Raw genomic sequence first — 15,857 nt, 5'->3', positions numbered from 1 at the left:
TCAGTATTGTAAATTATCCCTTTGTTTCACTGTGCTGCAAGTGAAATGAACCTGATTCAAAAAGGAATAATTTCTATCATGCATTATTTTAGTTTTTGAATACTTACTAGAAGGCCAAATTTATGAAGCTGGAGGTTCCCCCAGTGAGTTTTATTTTATTATTCAACTATTTGTGATAACTTTTACAAGCTTCCGCTAGAGAAATTAATTTAATTGTTAGAGATCATCTGAAATGTTATGTAAAAGTTGTCAGTTCTTGTACAGTGATAGTAAAGGTGGGCAGAACTGGATAGTGGCCAAGGACCAAGTGCCTGTTGCTGCCTTATCAGCAGAGCACATCTGAAACTGGTAAGGAGCAATCACTCAGAAAGCAAATACTTTTCTGGAAGGAAAAATTCTCCTGGTGTCCTATAAAACACAAAGAAAGGATAACTGTATGCATCTGTCCACTGCTGGAGAATGAGAACAGAGTTGATGGACCTTTAATCTTCCTCTTGTATGACCATTACCTTGGATAACTGGACACAATAGTTCTTGTTTTCCATCATTTTGACTGTGGTCTTCCATTTACAGAAAGACCTACCTCAGCCTCCTGTGGTGATAGCTCCTGTCAACTGCCCTCAGCTTCCCAAAGACAGCAGTGTGCCAGCCTCTCAGCAAGACACAGAGCAAATGACCAACCCCACCCTCCACGTGAAGGAGCTGCACGGCTCCGCCTCGGCTGAAGAGGAGCTGGCTGATACCAGCACAAAGACAGACCAGTCAGAAATCTCTGTGGCCCACAGTGAGGAACCAACCGCTCAGAATAAGGATGACCTTGAAAGCAAATGCCTAAATGCAGAACAAAACCAGTTGGAATAAGTGATGTGATAAGAACTCCTTAACTTTCCCTCACAAACATACATAAAACCAGTATGTATTTAGGACTGGTTTAGTAGGGTTTGCTTTCATTGAGGAACCTCACTAGGAGTCTGATCATCAAATCCAACAAGGAATGTTCTGTCTCCAGCTTTGGTACAGCTATATACTTAAAACACCTTTCTGAAATATGGTGCTCTCCAGGAGTTCTGATGTGTGGGTTTCAATGATCGCTGTTAGTGAATGCCTTTGACCATTTGTTCTCTTTGCATTAGAGCAGGGTGGCATCAAGAGTCCTTATTTACTCTGTGCTTGTATGGCTGTTTCACTGCTTCACCATGATGTGGGGTAACATGGAGGAAAAGCATTGAACAAGTCTGCTACAATGCTTACTTGAGAGAAATATGGTCTGGTTGTTTGTTTTTTGGGGTTTTTTTTGGGCACTTTCCCTATTGTCACCATTTACTTTACTTCTCCTGACTTGTCAAAGCCATTGATATAAGGGAATGCATTATTATAAACTGACATTCAGGAAATGCAGATAATGGTTACATTACCATTACTCCTAAAGGCTTTATGCTACCATGATGCATTAAATGCATCTCTTAAATTTTTGTCTTTGTTTTTACTTCTAGGAACCTGAGCTACCAGTCTAGTTTAAAAGGCAGGTTGAGTAGAGCTCCAGGAAGCTTTCTAGGCATTCATATGAACTCTAAGGGCTCTGATAATAAACAGGGCTGGTCACAGAATAATGCCTGGAAGCAAATGCATAATAGGAATGTTTAGAAATAAAATATAAGCCAAATAGGTGAAAAAACAATTAGGTAGTAACACTATACTAAGCTTAACAGGCAGCATTTTCATTGGGAAAATGTTAAAGCGCAAATGTTCTTATGTTTGGGGCTTTGAGCTTCTATTTGTTCTTCATTCAAGGAATATAATTGTGATTTCTGATTCTGAAGAAAATAGTCTGATTTTTCATTCCCAACGGAGCACATATGGTGCTAGAGACAGGTGTGATTTAAAAGCTACTTGCTGCTCAGTAACTTACCAACTGCCTAAGTCATGTTTTGTCTTTGTCCCAAGAATAGCCAAAGCATCGTCTGTCAGGTTCTGGAATGAACCTGGGAGCTCACTTATTATTTTGTCTTTCTTGCTACATTGTGAAGGAATTTATGAATTTAAAAATTTTGGAGTGCAGCTGGTCTTACTTCATATTCCTGAAATTGTTTGTTTTCCTGTATAACATGATTGAGTCTTTTATGCATCAGCTTTTGTACATAGAAAGATGATGGGATTTGTGTATTACTTGTTCCATCTAAGTACATTTGGCTTTATCAGACGAGTCTGTTCTGCACTTATGTTGCAATTCCAAAAAGCCTCAAACACTTCACACAAAAACTGAAATAGAAAATTGAAGTATTATAGGATCCTTGGATATGATTCCAGATTGCAAGGAAGAAATTCTCTCGAGTATTTGGGAGCCCAAAATGTAGTTCACAAAAGTATTGTTGCAGTGATGCATTCAGAGGCGTTGCTGTTGAATTGAGATTCTCCATTTGGCATGTTGAATTGGACTTGAAGGGCTCTCTTTTCAAGAATGTCAGTTAAATATCAGCCATTGTCTTTTTGGCTAGATCTTCCAAAATTTTGCCCTGTGCTTTTTGGATGAAAGCTTTCGTGGACAATGGTAGCATTCTTTCTCTAGAATTGAGCTGCTTTCTCTAAAACCACACTCTGGCTTCAGAGTTTTACCAGCTTCTGCTTAAAGCTTTGAACCTTGTCTGATAGGATGATTAATGAAGTTTCTTGGAAGGCTCCCTGGGTCCAATGGCCAACACAATGTTTAATTTACAAATTGCCCTAATGGAAGATAGTACTAAAGCAATCTGCTATTCAGTCTTCTCTTTAATGGACCCTTACTTTGGCCAGCAGTAACCTGAACCAGTTATTACTAATAAAAAGCAACAGAAACATTTTACTGAAAACTTCAATTAGCTGGATTATGCCTTAAGTCTTTGTGTAAGTATGGTTATTATTAAATTAAGAAAGCAATCTTGTGTTTAAATAATGAGCTTGACAAATAGCAAGGTAAATTGGAGACTGACTCAAAGTTCTATTGGTTTTTGCCTTGATCATCTCTTAGTCAGAATGTTGTTTGGAGTAGCTTTCTACATATTTAAAAGCCAGTAGCTTTCTGATGATGAAGCATTAGGTATTATCATCTACTTGAAAGTGTACTTTCACATTTGTTCTCCTGTGTGGTTAGGAAACAGTTTATTTCAGATTGTTCATAGCTCAGTTAAAACAGAAGAACTGGTCACACTGAACTAGGCATTTCACAGTTGTATTCTGGACATTCTGCTTCACCTCAGGTTTTGAGGAATTTCCATCTATTTTTAAGTGTAATTTTTTTCTCTCCCAAACAACAAAGAATGCAGGAAAAAAAATCCCAATTTCTTCTCAGTGCAGTACCTCCAGTTAAAGCATGTGAAGTGGTAACAATTTACAGACTTTGACTATCTCAGTACTGTACAAATCAGGTGACCCTGGTGCTCCAGTTTGGCTGTGACTGTTTGGACCCTGATCCTTGGGCAGATCAATCCCTTCCATCAAACAGCAACGATGGGTTTTTTTTATCTTTAAAAAACTTCCCTCTCCAGCTTAATTTAAAACTTAATGTTGTATAGGAAAATATGCCTATCAGTTCAATGTGACTGACTCTGATTTTATTTGATGATTTCCGATACACATTCCACACCAAACTTGAGTTTTAATATTTAAAGTAATTAAAGTAATATTAATGTTAAAAATAATGTTGATAGGCTTCTTGTTTATGTCTTTCACATACTAAGCCTTATCTGTCTAGAAATTCGGTAAGGGTTCTGTTCCTGAGAACTTGTATGTGTTCAGGGGAAGCACTTCTTTTAGTCAAAAAAAAAAAAAAACCCAAACAAAACACAAAAACCCCAGTAACAATCAACACCACTAAAACAAAAATCCATTTGAGAAAATGTGACTCTTTGGACCACATAATGAGGGTCAGATTCCTTCCTCAGGTGTTTGTTTTGGTCTGTTCCCTGCTGAAGAACTGCCCAAATGCAGCTGAAGGTAGAGTGGAATATGAAAGACTACTGAGGATGACAAGAGAAAAGTATCTCAAACCCTCTTTAAATTTTGCAGATTTTCTTTTTCTTGTCAGAAATGAAGAGCATTTTAAATGAAATATATAAAAAAGAAACAAAAGAATAGATTTGAAAATATATTCTATGTTTACCAGTGGCACTAAAATAAAAGTGCATCCACATATATAAGAATTACACTTGGAAAAATATTAAATGTTTTCTCTAAACTTGGACAGATGCCAGACAACAGAAAATCTGCTGCACAGCCTATTTTCCAAAAGATTTATTAACATACTTCATAGAAAACTTCATTTAGAAAACTGTTTCCATATTTCTTGAACATTTTCCATGGTCTTGGATAATTGGTCAAGCTTTTCCTTCAGAGGATGATGCTCTTTCCTTACAGTACCCCTCAATATGGCTCTTGTTAAGAATGTCTTGACAGTATTTTTCAGCCATGCACATTTCAGTGTTTCAGCTTTGATTTTTGCCTTCCAGCTGCATTGTTCCAACTGGGAACAGATCATGACTACCATGGTAGTGCCTGTTGACTTCTGAGTATGCTGGAAAGTGGTGCTGACATTAATGAATGCTGCAGTCATTAATGAATTTATCTGCCTCGGGGAGATGCTGTGAATTTACCTGCAGCTCTTTAAAAAAGCCAATATTGGATGTTTGAGAACAGTGTTGCCTTGAAGTCAAAGCTCATGTTTTAGTGCAAGATCCAGTGCTTTTGTTCTTGTCTTTAGCCCCTGTAGTAGTGGCTGTGTATGTGTTTCTGGTTTGTTGCACTACACAGGCTGTATAGGATGTAAAGCCCGTGATACTTCTTTTTAACAGCAGCTTCATCGATTGTCCATGAGCAAACCAGAGTATTTTGTACATGCTCTCATCATTTGGTGTGTTATTTGTAGTGTGCTGAAGGCTGAGTATGCTGGCCAAGCAGCAGTGTATACAACTAATGATTATCAACACTTGGCACATAGCACATTGACACAAATGTGAAATACAGACATACCAGTAGATCCAAATATACATCCAAGGCCTGCAAAGATGGTGCTTTTTTCCATGACAAGTATTATCTCTGATATTTTAAAAAGAATGTAGGGCTGTGTCTTCAGGCAGATGAGGACAGGAACTATTTTCAGAGGTCCAGAAAACATCATCAACAAGGAACAATTCATCTTTAGGTATTTTAATCTTGCATGTGGTTTCCTAGCTGGGGCAAGACATGAAGAACAGAGCTGCACTAACAGCTTTCCAGTTTAGGTTTTTGCCAGTGGTGCTGGGTAGGGTGGAGAAAGGGAAAAAACTTGAAGATTACTCAGAAAGCATGAGGAGACACTGAACAAGAAAGGCAGTGGAAGAGTTTACTACAAAGAGATCTAAGGGCATGATAAATACCCAAAAATCTGAAAGGCTGCTGCAAATTGGGAAAACAGTTTGTCAAGTAGGGATGACATTAGAATTAATAGACTTAATAAGGAAATTTTGGTGCTGGCGGTAGGAAAAATCCAGGAGTGGCTGACAGGTGAGGGGCTCAGCCGGACAGGGCAGTGCCCAGTGCATGAGCACCCTTGGTTCTGCCAGGAGAGAACTGAACCACACCAACCAGAGTCATTTCGTGCCACTGGCAGTTGTGGCCAGCCAACAAGCCCTCTCCTCCCTGTCGAGATACAGTCTGAGGGTCAGGATTCCTGGTTTTAATGAAGTTATAGCATGAACTTCATCCCAGAGTACTCCGTTTATATTCATGAATGCTGTCAGGGTGTTCTGTACCAACTGTGATGGACAGTTCAGCTCTTGTGAGACAAAGACTGCATTTTCTGCTACTTAAAAGTGATAAATCTTCTGGAAAGCACATCAATTTTAGTCATTTTTGTCTATGTTTAATTTGTTGAATTGCTTCTGGCAGCCTGGAACATTTTCAGAACAAGACAGCTTTGTGTGCTACCAGAAGCTTCCTTTGCCCAGTGGCGTAAAAGAATTTTCTTTTCATTTATCCTCTCTATCATCTCTATCAATGATGTGCTCTTCTGTGAGGGTTCCACCTTCTCCAGTTTTGCAGTTAAATATTCAGATTATGTGGAATAAAGATGGCATTTTGCGATCTGTAGATTAGTGATAGGTGATGAATAATGTGTTTAAATTGGATTTTCTTGAATTGGGAACTAGTGTACTGTACACAATAATCTATAATTTCAGGAACTAGCAGAGGACTTAACTTCATGTGATTCAGGGGCTCAGGCTTGGTTCTGTTTGCCAGAAGCTGTTGGTGGGTCCAGCAGCCAGGGGTTACAGGTGCACAGGCTGCTGCAATTATTTGGAGCTACCTTCCTTAGGTGAAGGTGGCGTTACAGTTTTATCCAATTTTCTCATAATATTTTTCTGCATGTCAGCATGCAAGTTTAGCTCCAGATGGCAAACTTCATCCAGGTGTTTGTCTCTGAAAAATTCTGAGATTATCTGCTAGCTAGATTTTTTTTTGCTTAAGAACTGCTTCCTGCTGACAGACATGCATTGTATGTTGTGAACTGACTTTGAGTGTTTCATGTAAATATTGGTCAGCTGGGACATGCTTTCAAAGTAAACCAGCTCATCACCAGCTTATGCCCCATCCCTGGAAGTTCAAAGCTAGGTTGGATGTAGCCCTGAGCAACCTGAATCTAGTGGATGGCATCCCTGCCCATGGCAGGGGCTGGAATGAGATGATCTTAAAGTCCCTTCGAACCCAAAGACCATTTTGTGATTCTAAGATTCTATCATGACTCCTAAAAAATTTGACGGCGTGGGCTGGTAGGAGCCCTGCAGTAGCCAACACCTCACAGTCAAGTGCTGCTGTAAGATCTCCAGCCCTGAGAATGTGGCACTTGGCATGAGCAGCAACACCCTGTTGTGCAGCAAGGGTTCCCAGAGCCTGACCCTGGGGTAGGGCTGCACACGAGAGTCCTATCTGATGTTTTCAATACACTAACTTCTTTCTTGAGCCAGAGGTTTGGAATGGATAGAAATAGCTCTTTTCTTCTGAAACATATGTCTGTAGTCAAGAAATTGCCATAAACCTGCCCCTTCTCCACTGTGGATTCAAGCCTTGAGCACTGGGATGGTGGGGAGCTGGTGCTGTTTGAGGAGTACAGTCCTTCACATGCATTCCCCAGCAAGGAACCAGAAGAGAATTTTATTGTTCTGCTCTGACTGAAGTTGTTCTGATTTATGTTGAAGAAAAACTTCAAAACAGTTGTTCAGGTTTAGTTTGACAAAGTAAAAAACAACCCATAGTGGCACACTTTAATTTGGTTTGGATCATAATCTACTTTTTTCATAATCAGTAGTGGACACCACAAAAAAATGTTTATCAGAGATGTTACAGCAGACCCTAAGCTGGCAGGAAGCCTGTGTGGGAAGCAGTCTGACTGCTCTGATGGCCAGTTAGTGCTGTGCTTGGCCTGTGCTGGGGTGAGCACGTCACCAATTTGTCTTCTGCTCATTCTTTGCCATTTGTCTCCTCCAGCAACCTTTTACTCTCATTGAGAGTCCCACAGCCAGCACCGGTTGTGGGAGAGCAAGAAGGAATCTCTGTGTCACAGAGCACTCCTGGTGCTGTAGGAAAGGCATGAAATGGAATTGGACCACTCTTCTCAGCCTGGGGCCTGGGCCACATGCTGCATTCCTCATGGGGCTGAACACAAAACCTCGATCCTAAAGCCACTGATAGGAACTATGAGCTCTGGTACTTTCAGCCTAGGAACACAGGAAAGCAAAACCTAAGAAAAATCTGAATTTACAGCCCTGCCCATGGATGCTCTGTTCATTGCTGACCATGTTCCTTCAAGGCTGGAGGAATTGGGGTCTGATAGACTTCCAGCAAGCCACGAGCCCCCTGTGACCCCTGCTGGTGTTACTTTACTGAAACTGAATCAGAAGTGCTTTGGATGTGGATTGGTGGGAAGCTGGAAGCAAAAATTTCAAGCAGTATAAAGATGATTTAGAAGCTAAGACCCATTTGGATGCTTGACAGTAGCTGCTTTTAGAGAGTAAGTTGATTCTTGGAGATAACATTATCAGTCTTAAATGTCTGGTGTCTTTGTGGAAAGACTTTGTAATGGTGTTCAAATAGTAGTATGTAGGATAGTATATGAAGAGTGCAACCTAAAAGATAGTTAAATTTAGCACTTGCAAATGCATCTGTTTACCTCTACATATGTACGCATGAAGAATAAACTTTAAGCTCATTTCAGGTACTGAAGGAAAGATTTTCTCTTGATCCAATGTGTTACATGTTTTTGCTGTTCTAAGATCTTCTATGCAGCTTGGCCCCTTAATAATTTAAAAAAAAATTAGAAAAAAAACCCACATTAAAAAATACCCCCTCCCTCCATAAAAAGAACAGCCAAGGAAGTTGGCCAGTGTGGGAGACTGGTATGAAAACTTACTTGGAGTATTTTTCCTGCAAAAAAATTTTCAAACCCACAAGCTATGGAAATGAAGTGCAGATGGGACATAAAGAATGAGGAATTTAGTTGTCTGTAAGGATGTAGTCAGTGATGCTGATACAATGAATGTCATTCCCTGAGTCCCTGGTTCCTATCTTGTGTTCTTTACCTCATCAGTCAGTCTGTCAATGGCATACACCACGTGGATCAGTCCCACAGCTGTAGCTGATTGTGGGGTTGTTGATTCCCCATGGGAAGAGGGTCCCTCTCCCCTAACTCAGGCTACTACTTGATGACTTGCAAAATTGTGCATATTGCATGATATCTGCAAGGATAGGTAAATCAGTAATTCTATGACTTTTGTCTATGATACAAGTATCTTCTATCTATGGTACCAAGATATTTTTTTCTGCTGTTAATGTTTGCAAGTAGTATGAAGTACAGACTGTGTCACCTCATGGATCCCTTCCTGTGCTGACACTAGGAGAGAGCCATTGCAAAAACCAAGGGAAAAAGCAAGTTTGTTCCTAAGTAGTAAAAAACCATTTTTGGCAAACATTTCTGTTTTTCCAAAACTGTAGGTCTTACCATAGTACATGCATCTGATTTTCAGTTCAGTCTGGGTGGCCTTTTCCCACCCTATGTCTGTATGGATCTTTATGGTTTTGATACCAGCCCTCCCTCTGGCTGAATTACAGCCTTCTATCCAATTGCACAGCACATCATTATATATATATTTTTTTTATATGTAAATACATTGTAATACATAGGATTTCCAGTGACCAGATGTAGATTAACTTTCCTTCTGTGATGTAACATGGGAAAAAACCTATTTCAAAATTAATGAGGATGGCAGAATCTTAAGACAAACAGACAGGAAATATCCCAAGGGTTTCTGCAGAGTGAATTTTCTGTGGAATAAGGAAGCCCGATTCGGGCATATATAGATACAATGAAAGAAAGCAAACTTGAAATTGACTGGTCAACTAGTCAAATTGCAGGCATTTAGTTTTTTCTTTCTGTTTTGCTTTTAAAAAACACTGGAATTTCCTTTAGTCTGTTTTAGTTTAAAACTGTAAAAAATTTCTAAAAGTGTAAAATAAAGTTACCTAATTTTTGAACTGAGTTTTGCTATTTTATATCAACCTTAAGTTTGAAACACTTTTTTTTTTGTTTGTTCTGGGATGTGATAAAATGTGGGTTGGAATTTAAAGTTCACTGTGTGCAGCTCCCACCATGAGCTGGATTCCATGCAAAATTTTTAAAACTTGCTCAATACCAGAAACAGTGTTTGACATCCCCACACGGTCCACACAAGTAATTTCTTTCCCTGGCTTTTGTAACCCTGACAGAATTCCAGAATAGTTTGGGTTGGAAGGACCATAAAGCCCATCCCATCCCATCCCATCCCATCCCATCCCATCCCAGACACCTCCTGGTCCAGCCTGGCCTTGGGCACTGCCAGGGATCCAGGGGCAGCCCCAGCTGCTCTGGGCACCCTGTGCCAGGGCCTCCCCAGCCATTTAAAGTTGTGTGATCACTTGTACTGATAAATTGGGTTTGTTTTGACTACTCTGTTGCACGTTGAAGTGCTATTGCTTGGGAAGGGAGGTGTTTACTAACAGTCCCTTTTTCTTAAAAAATGCTGAATATCTACTGAATTACAAGGCAAGTCACGGGTGTATCCAGGAACAGTACAAACTGACAGCAGGTACAATTCCACCCTGTGTTTCTGCTTAGCATGTCCTGCGTTTCACTTGTAAATACACAATATACCTGAGAAGAGGGAAATTGAGAAATTTCTTGTGATATCTGACTCTAAAAAGCAACAACAAAACCAAGCAAACAAACAGAAAGAAAACTACACACACACACAAAAAAATTCCAATCCACTAAAAAATCCAGCTGCAGCAAGACAGCTTTTCTATCTGGACTCTCACTGGGAACCAAGAGACAGCTGCTTCCATTCAGAAAAGGCAGGTTCAAAACCAGAAAGACTGGGTTCATTTTAAATAGAGGGTAGTAAATACTAAGATACAATCTGGCCACAAAGCTCATCCTAAAGTATTGTAAACCTCAGCAGATATTATCTGAAACAGTGCCTGGTGTTCTAGATTTAGATGTACATCTGCAAAATTGTGTGACCTTTATATTCTTGTACTTGGTTATTCCTGTATCTTTTGAATAGACAAGGACAAGGATAGAGCATTTGTTATTTCAGGTTTTGTGGGTTTGGGTTGGTTTGGGTTGGTTTGGGGAGCAGGTTGTTGCTTTTTGGTGTTTTTTTGGTTTGTTTTTTTTTTTTTTTGCCTTTTTTTCCCCTCCTTTTTTTTCTCCTTTCTTTTTTCCCAGGGGGATATTTGATTTGGGTTTTTTTTTTGCAAAAACCCATATTATAGGTCTTGACACAAAGAAATGCTCTAATGGGGAATGGCACCATTCCAGCAGGAGCTGTTGACTGAACTGCTGCTCTGCTGAACAATTGTGGCGGAGCCCACAGTCCTTCCCACAGTGACACAAGTGCAGATCCATCACTAGTGAAGATCTTGACATTCTAAGCCCCCCCTGACTCTGCATTTGCTAAAGATTTGTCCTACGTGACCATTTCTGCATCTGCAGGGACAGTTTGTGTGGAGTATTCACAGGCATTTTATCTCTATACACCTTGCTGAGTTTTGCAGCAAAACCCCCTCAGGCATCTCAGGAAGGAGGGGCTGAATTCTCCACATTCTGCACCCAGGATGATGGCTCAGTTAAGTACAGGGATTGCCCTATGCACAGGAGCTGCCTGAAGCTCGGTTTCAGGGCATACTGAAATTCCCACCTGGAGAGCTCCTGTGCCAACTGCTGAAATACATTTTTGAGAATGTATTCAGTCAATTCAGTCAATTACCAAATTTCAAATCAGCTCATTGCCTCACTTATGCAGGTGATTAACTGGGGAGTTCCTGGACCACCTGGGGACCCTAGGACTTGGGTAAATCTGTCCTATTTTTCTTCTTGTGGGAACTTTAACGAGCCATATACAGTATTGTGGTCTCTGGTTTTTCTAAGTACAATTTCCATATTCATGGTTTGTCAGTCTCACCTCCAAGACAGATTTGACTCTTTAGGTCACCTCTGCATACTGCTCTCCATTAGAAGAGTTTCTTGGAAAGAGATGCAGCCTTCAGAAGAGTGTGCTTTATGTCTCCATTGGCTCCTTGGAGTCACCCCGTTCCCAGCAGATGCTCCTGAGGTTATGTTATAGTCAGGTATGTCTGCATCCTCTGCAATGCAAACCAGCCATTCAAATGTTTCCTGTTTTCCTCTGTGTGGGGCAGGGGAGGACTGCAAGGAAACACTGCCTGAGCAGCAAGAGTTGGCTTGCTGCCCCCTCCTAGATCAATCTGCTCGGCAGCATGGGGTTGCGCTAAAATAGAGAACATTAAGGAGCTTGATGGACTCTGTGCCATGAGGATTCCAGAGGAAGAATTTTTCAGTCTTGTTGAACTTGAAGAGGTTTCTTTTGCTCTGTCTGATGTACTCTGTTACATTCATCAGCCAGAGTCAGGAGCTCTTTAAAGCTCTAAAAATAAAAAATATCCACAACACCTAGTGTATAGTGATGAGGGCAATAGTCCTATTCACAGAATCCCATAATTGTTTGGGTTGGGAGAGACCTTAAAGCCCATCTTGTTCCAGCCCCTGCCATAGGGGGGACACATTTTGCTATCCCAGGGTGCTCCAACCTGGCCTTGGGCACTGCCAGGGATGCAGGGGCAGCCCCAGCTGCTCTGGGCACCCTGTGCCAGGGCCTGCCCACCCTGCCAGGGAACAATTCCTGATTGCCAAGATCCCATCCAGCCCTGCCCTCTGGCACTGGGAGCCATTGCCTGGCTCCTGTCCCTGCAGGCCTTGTCCCCAGTCCCTCTGCAGCTCTCCTGGAGCCCCTTCAGGCCCTGCCAGGGGCTCTGGGGTGTCCCTGGAGCCTTCTCTTGTCCAGGTGAGCTCCCCCAGCTGTGCCAGGCTGGCTCCAGAGCAGAGGGGCTCCAGCCCTTGCAGCATCTCCTCTGCATTTGCTCCAACAGATCTGTGTCCTTCCTGATGCTGAGGACCCTACAGGTAGGTGTAGTGCTCCAGGTGAGGTATTTCAAGTGAAAAATTAATTCCAAATGACCTTCAGTAGGCCAAATGAAGAGTATATTTATTCTGTGTCTTTGTACCCCCTGGATGGAGATAGAGAAAGGGCACAATTCTGTGGCGATTACAGAATCGCTCAATGGTCTCAAAAAATTCCATCAAAATTCAAACAACTTTCATTAATAAGTTAGTGAGTCACTCAATATTTCTGTGATATTTCCATAGGGGAAAAAAAGAGAGAGGGAAACTCTAGCAGAAGAAATCCACAGAACCATCAGTTTTCTCTGTTTATTAAAATGAAAAGTGCAGAATTTAATTTTATGAAGAAAAAAATTTTTCTCAAATGTCTCTCATAAAGTTATGAGTATCATTTTTAAAAATTCCTGTGTTCTCTTGTATCTTGATTAGTTTATCACTCTGAAATCAAGATTTTAAATTTAATTAAATCAACCAATACTTTTTCCCCTTCAAGAATGAGAAATGTCTCTACCCATGCAGGAAAAAAAAAATGAAACAAGGAAATCTGCACTTAAAATGTCTTTTGGGGGTGGTGCTGTGTGACATATGTCTTGATGTGTCAGGATGGGGTTTGCATGAGAAAAAGCTCTTCATTTCTAAACTGTTTTCATAGGCTGGTTTCTGCCCCCATTCTATTTCTTAGTTTTTGTACCACAGGGGAAGAACACAACCATTTAACCTCACGTTCATTTTTTCCATGCCCTCAGTAAAAGGGTATTCCTGGGAAGCAGAATTAGGTGAATGGTCTTTGAAATCCTTTCATCTAAATTTCTCCTTACTGTGTTTTTTGCATCTAGAAATTTTCTTGACCATAGAAATAATTCCATATCCCATGCACAGCATTTTCCAGCATTCCAACGTGAAATGTAGCAAACGATCTAAATACTATTAAAGACATCTAAGTCCTTTTAGTGCACCACAATGTTTTCCTGATTGTTCTATTAAACTTTGAGTATTATATTGCTTTAGTGCAGTGTTCATTTTATCTGCACACTGTGACTGTGTGTGCAACAAACATAAGAGACAAGAGTAGTCCCAGCTGCCCCTGTTGAGTTTGGTTGCCAGAGATGGCATCCACAGTGACTTGTCTTCTCACTTAACTTTGATGTGTTTGCTCCCATCTCCTTCAGCAGGAGTGCAGAAACTGCTGCTCCTAATTTCTTACTTATTTAACCACTGATAGATTTTGTTGGTTTCTTCTTTTATTGCAGTCTTATTCCTTCTCCCTCCTCCTCCCTTCTCCTTCTCCCCTTGCTACTTTTGGGCTTTGATTGTGCAGTTTTTCATCTCCATTCACACAAAGATATGTGCAGATCCTCTTTATCTGATGAACATTAGAAGGATGTCACTCCCTCACTCAGCTCTTTCACAGGGATGTACAATTGGTCTGAAAGGACAAGAACTGCTTGTGGTGTTTACGGGCTCATAGCCAAACATGTTCAGATTCAGAGATTGCAGCATTTTTCTGGTTATTGGCTTGGTGCTAATAAGACCAAAGTTCTGGGTTTGATCCTCATATGGACCGTTCACTTAAGAGTTGGACTCGATCCTTCTGGGTCCCTTTCAGCACAGACCAGTCTGTAATTCTGTAACCAGCCAAATCTTCATTATCGATGCTCAGCAGGAAACCTAAAACAGATTTCGGTCATTGTTGCTCAGTCTGGAGAGATCCATGGGACAGCAGATGTTAGGAATGAATGGATATACTCTAACCAAAATCAACTTCAGAGAAATCTCTATGATAATTTTATCATTTTAGGATCCTATGTTCTTTCCTTGCTTTGCTACCAAACACATGAACTGCTCAAGTTTGCTGTTAATGTTGAAGATACTTAGGGACAGAAGTGGCTATTGGATGAGAGATGACTTGTGCAGGCCAAAACTCAGACTAAAGCAAAACAAGTTCTCAGCTTTTCATCTACTTTTTGCCTTTTCAAGATGGCAGAAGGGTCACTTGTGGGCTTAAATAAACTTCAGCACAAGGAACTCTGTCCAGTTTTGGCCTCTGCTGTGCATGGGTGTGATGTTGGATAATCCCTGCCTGTTCCTGTGCAGCAGTTAGGCTGCTCTAACACATAAATGATGACAAATAGGATTATAAGGATGGTAAATACAGTATGAACTGGAAGGGCTATGGATGTCTGACTGAGGAAATCAGTAGTGATTTTTGGGAATCCCTACGCTCCCTTTATGGTTTCTGTGTGCACGGTTAAGAGATCATCCCGTGTGGGAGCTGCCGATGGGGGGAAATTCAGTGGTGCAGTGCTGCAGGTATGAACCACCCCACTTCAGGCAGCTCTTTTCCTTTAGGTGCTGCTGCTGGAGAGGATGGGAGTCGTACAGCGAACTGCAGGAACGTCTCGTGACTGGGGAGATGCAGGGGCTGGGGCATCACTGGTCCAGCCTGGTCCAGCTCCCAACACAGGCAGCTGGGGAGCAGGCGGGGGGGAGGGGGGGGGGCTGGGGGTGGAAATTACTTAATTCCAAAGTTCAGTGAAAGCAACAAACCAGCTCTTCAGGCTGAGCCGTTCCTGTCGCTCAGCCTGTGCCTTTAAGCTCCGCCGCGAACTCCCCCAGTGCCTCCCACCGCCCCCGCCGGCGCCCCGCAGGCCCGGGCGGGTCAGCTGCCGGGGCAGGCAGCTGGCGGCAACGGGAAAAGCAAAGCAGGTGAGTCCCTGCTCCTTCTTAGGAGCCCTTTTTACTTCCTTCAAGGTGCCGGGCTTTCTTGCCTCGGAAGGGAAGAGGAAAAACCCGCACCTTTCCCAGTGGCTGCACCCACCCACCCCTGGGTGCTCCTCGCCCCGCGGTCCCACCGCCCAGCGCGATCCCTCCTGCCTGGCAGCCCTCCTCCTCCTCCTGCTGCTGCTCTTTTTTTCACCTCCTCCTCCTTCTTCACTACCTGCTTCTGTTCTTCCTCATTGCTTCTCCATCAGGGTCAGACAGGTTTGCTGCCTGCACCCGCAGATTTTCAGTCGAGCTGGAGTTTGAAACTCCTTCTCCACGCTGGATCTTCCCCCGTGCTTGGGGAAATCCCTCGTGCTTAGCTGGCTCTGAGCAAACTGCCTGTTTCTGAATTTAATGCCTGTGGGGAAAACAGCTCACCTTTTATTGAAAGTGGAAAAAAAAGATTGAAAGATGGAAAAAAACTTCTGTGCTTCCTTTTAGTCGCTTATGGCTAAGTAGTTTTCCTTATGTAGTGCTGGATTGCTTTTTAGTGCTTTTCGATTCTATGTAACTCTAACATGATTCAGTGACTTCTAGACCCTCTTCTCTGAAAGTACTGGTTAAGAGAAATATCTTA

At 41.8% G+C, this 15,857-nt stretch overlaps 1 protein-coding gene across 2 annotated transcripts in view; it reads left to right on the top strand.

Annotated features, from left to right (window-relative positions):
- Positions 1 to 9,537, top strand: part of SPPL2B (signal peptide peptidase like 2B) — a 31,324-nt gene extending 21,787 nt beyond the window's left edge. The window contains exon 15 of one of the 2 annotated variants that reach the window (XM_066566094.1): positions 574 to 9,537. In XM_066566094.1, coding sequence (XP_066422191.1) covers positions 574 to 861 — 288 coding nt within the window. In that variant the 3' untranslated portion in view covers positions 862 to 9,537. The remainder of the gene's footprint in view (positions 1 to 573) is intronic. The other variant, XM_066566095.1, reaches the window with a different exon arrangement.
- Positions 9,538 to 15,857: the final 6,320 nt, after the last annotated feature.

The sequence above is a fragment of the Molothrus aeneus genome, chromosome 27 (assembly GCF_037042795.1).
Source record: "Molothrus aeneus isolate 106 chromosome 27, BPBGC_Maene_1.0, whole genome shotgun sequence".
Taxonomy (NCBI): Eukaryota; Metazoa; Chordata; class Aves; order Passeriformes; family Icteridae; genus Molothrus; species Molothrus aeneus.
Note: the sequence above shows the minus strand (reverse complement) of the source record. Positions and strands in the feature narration are given on the sequence as shown.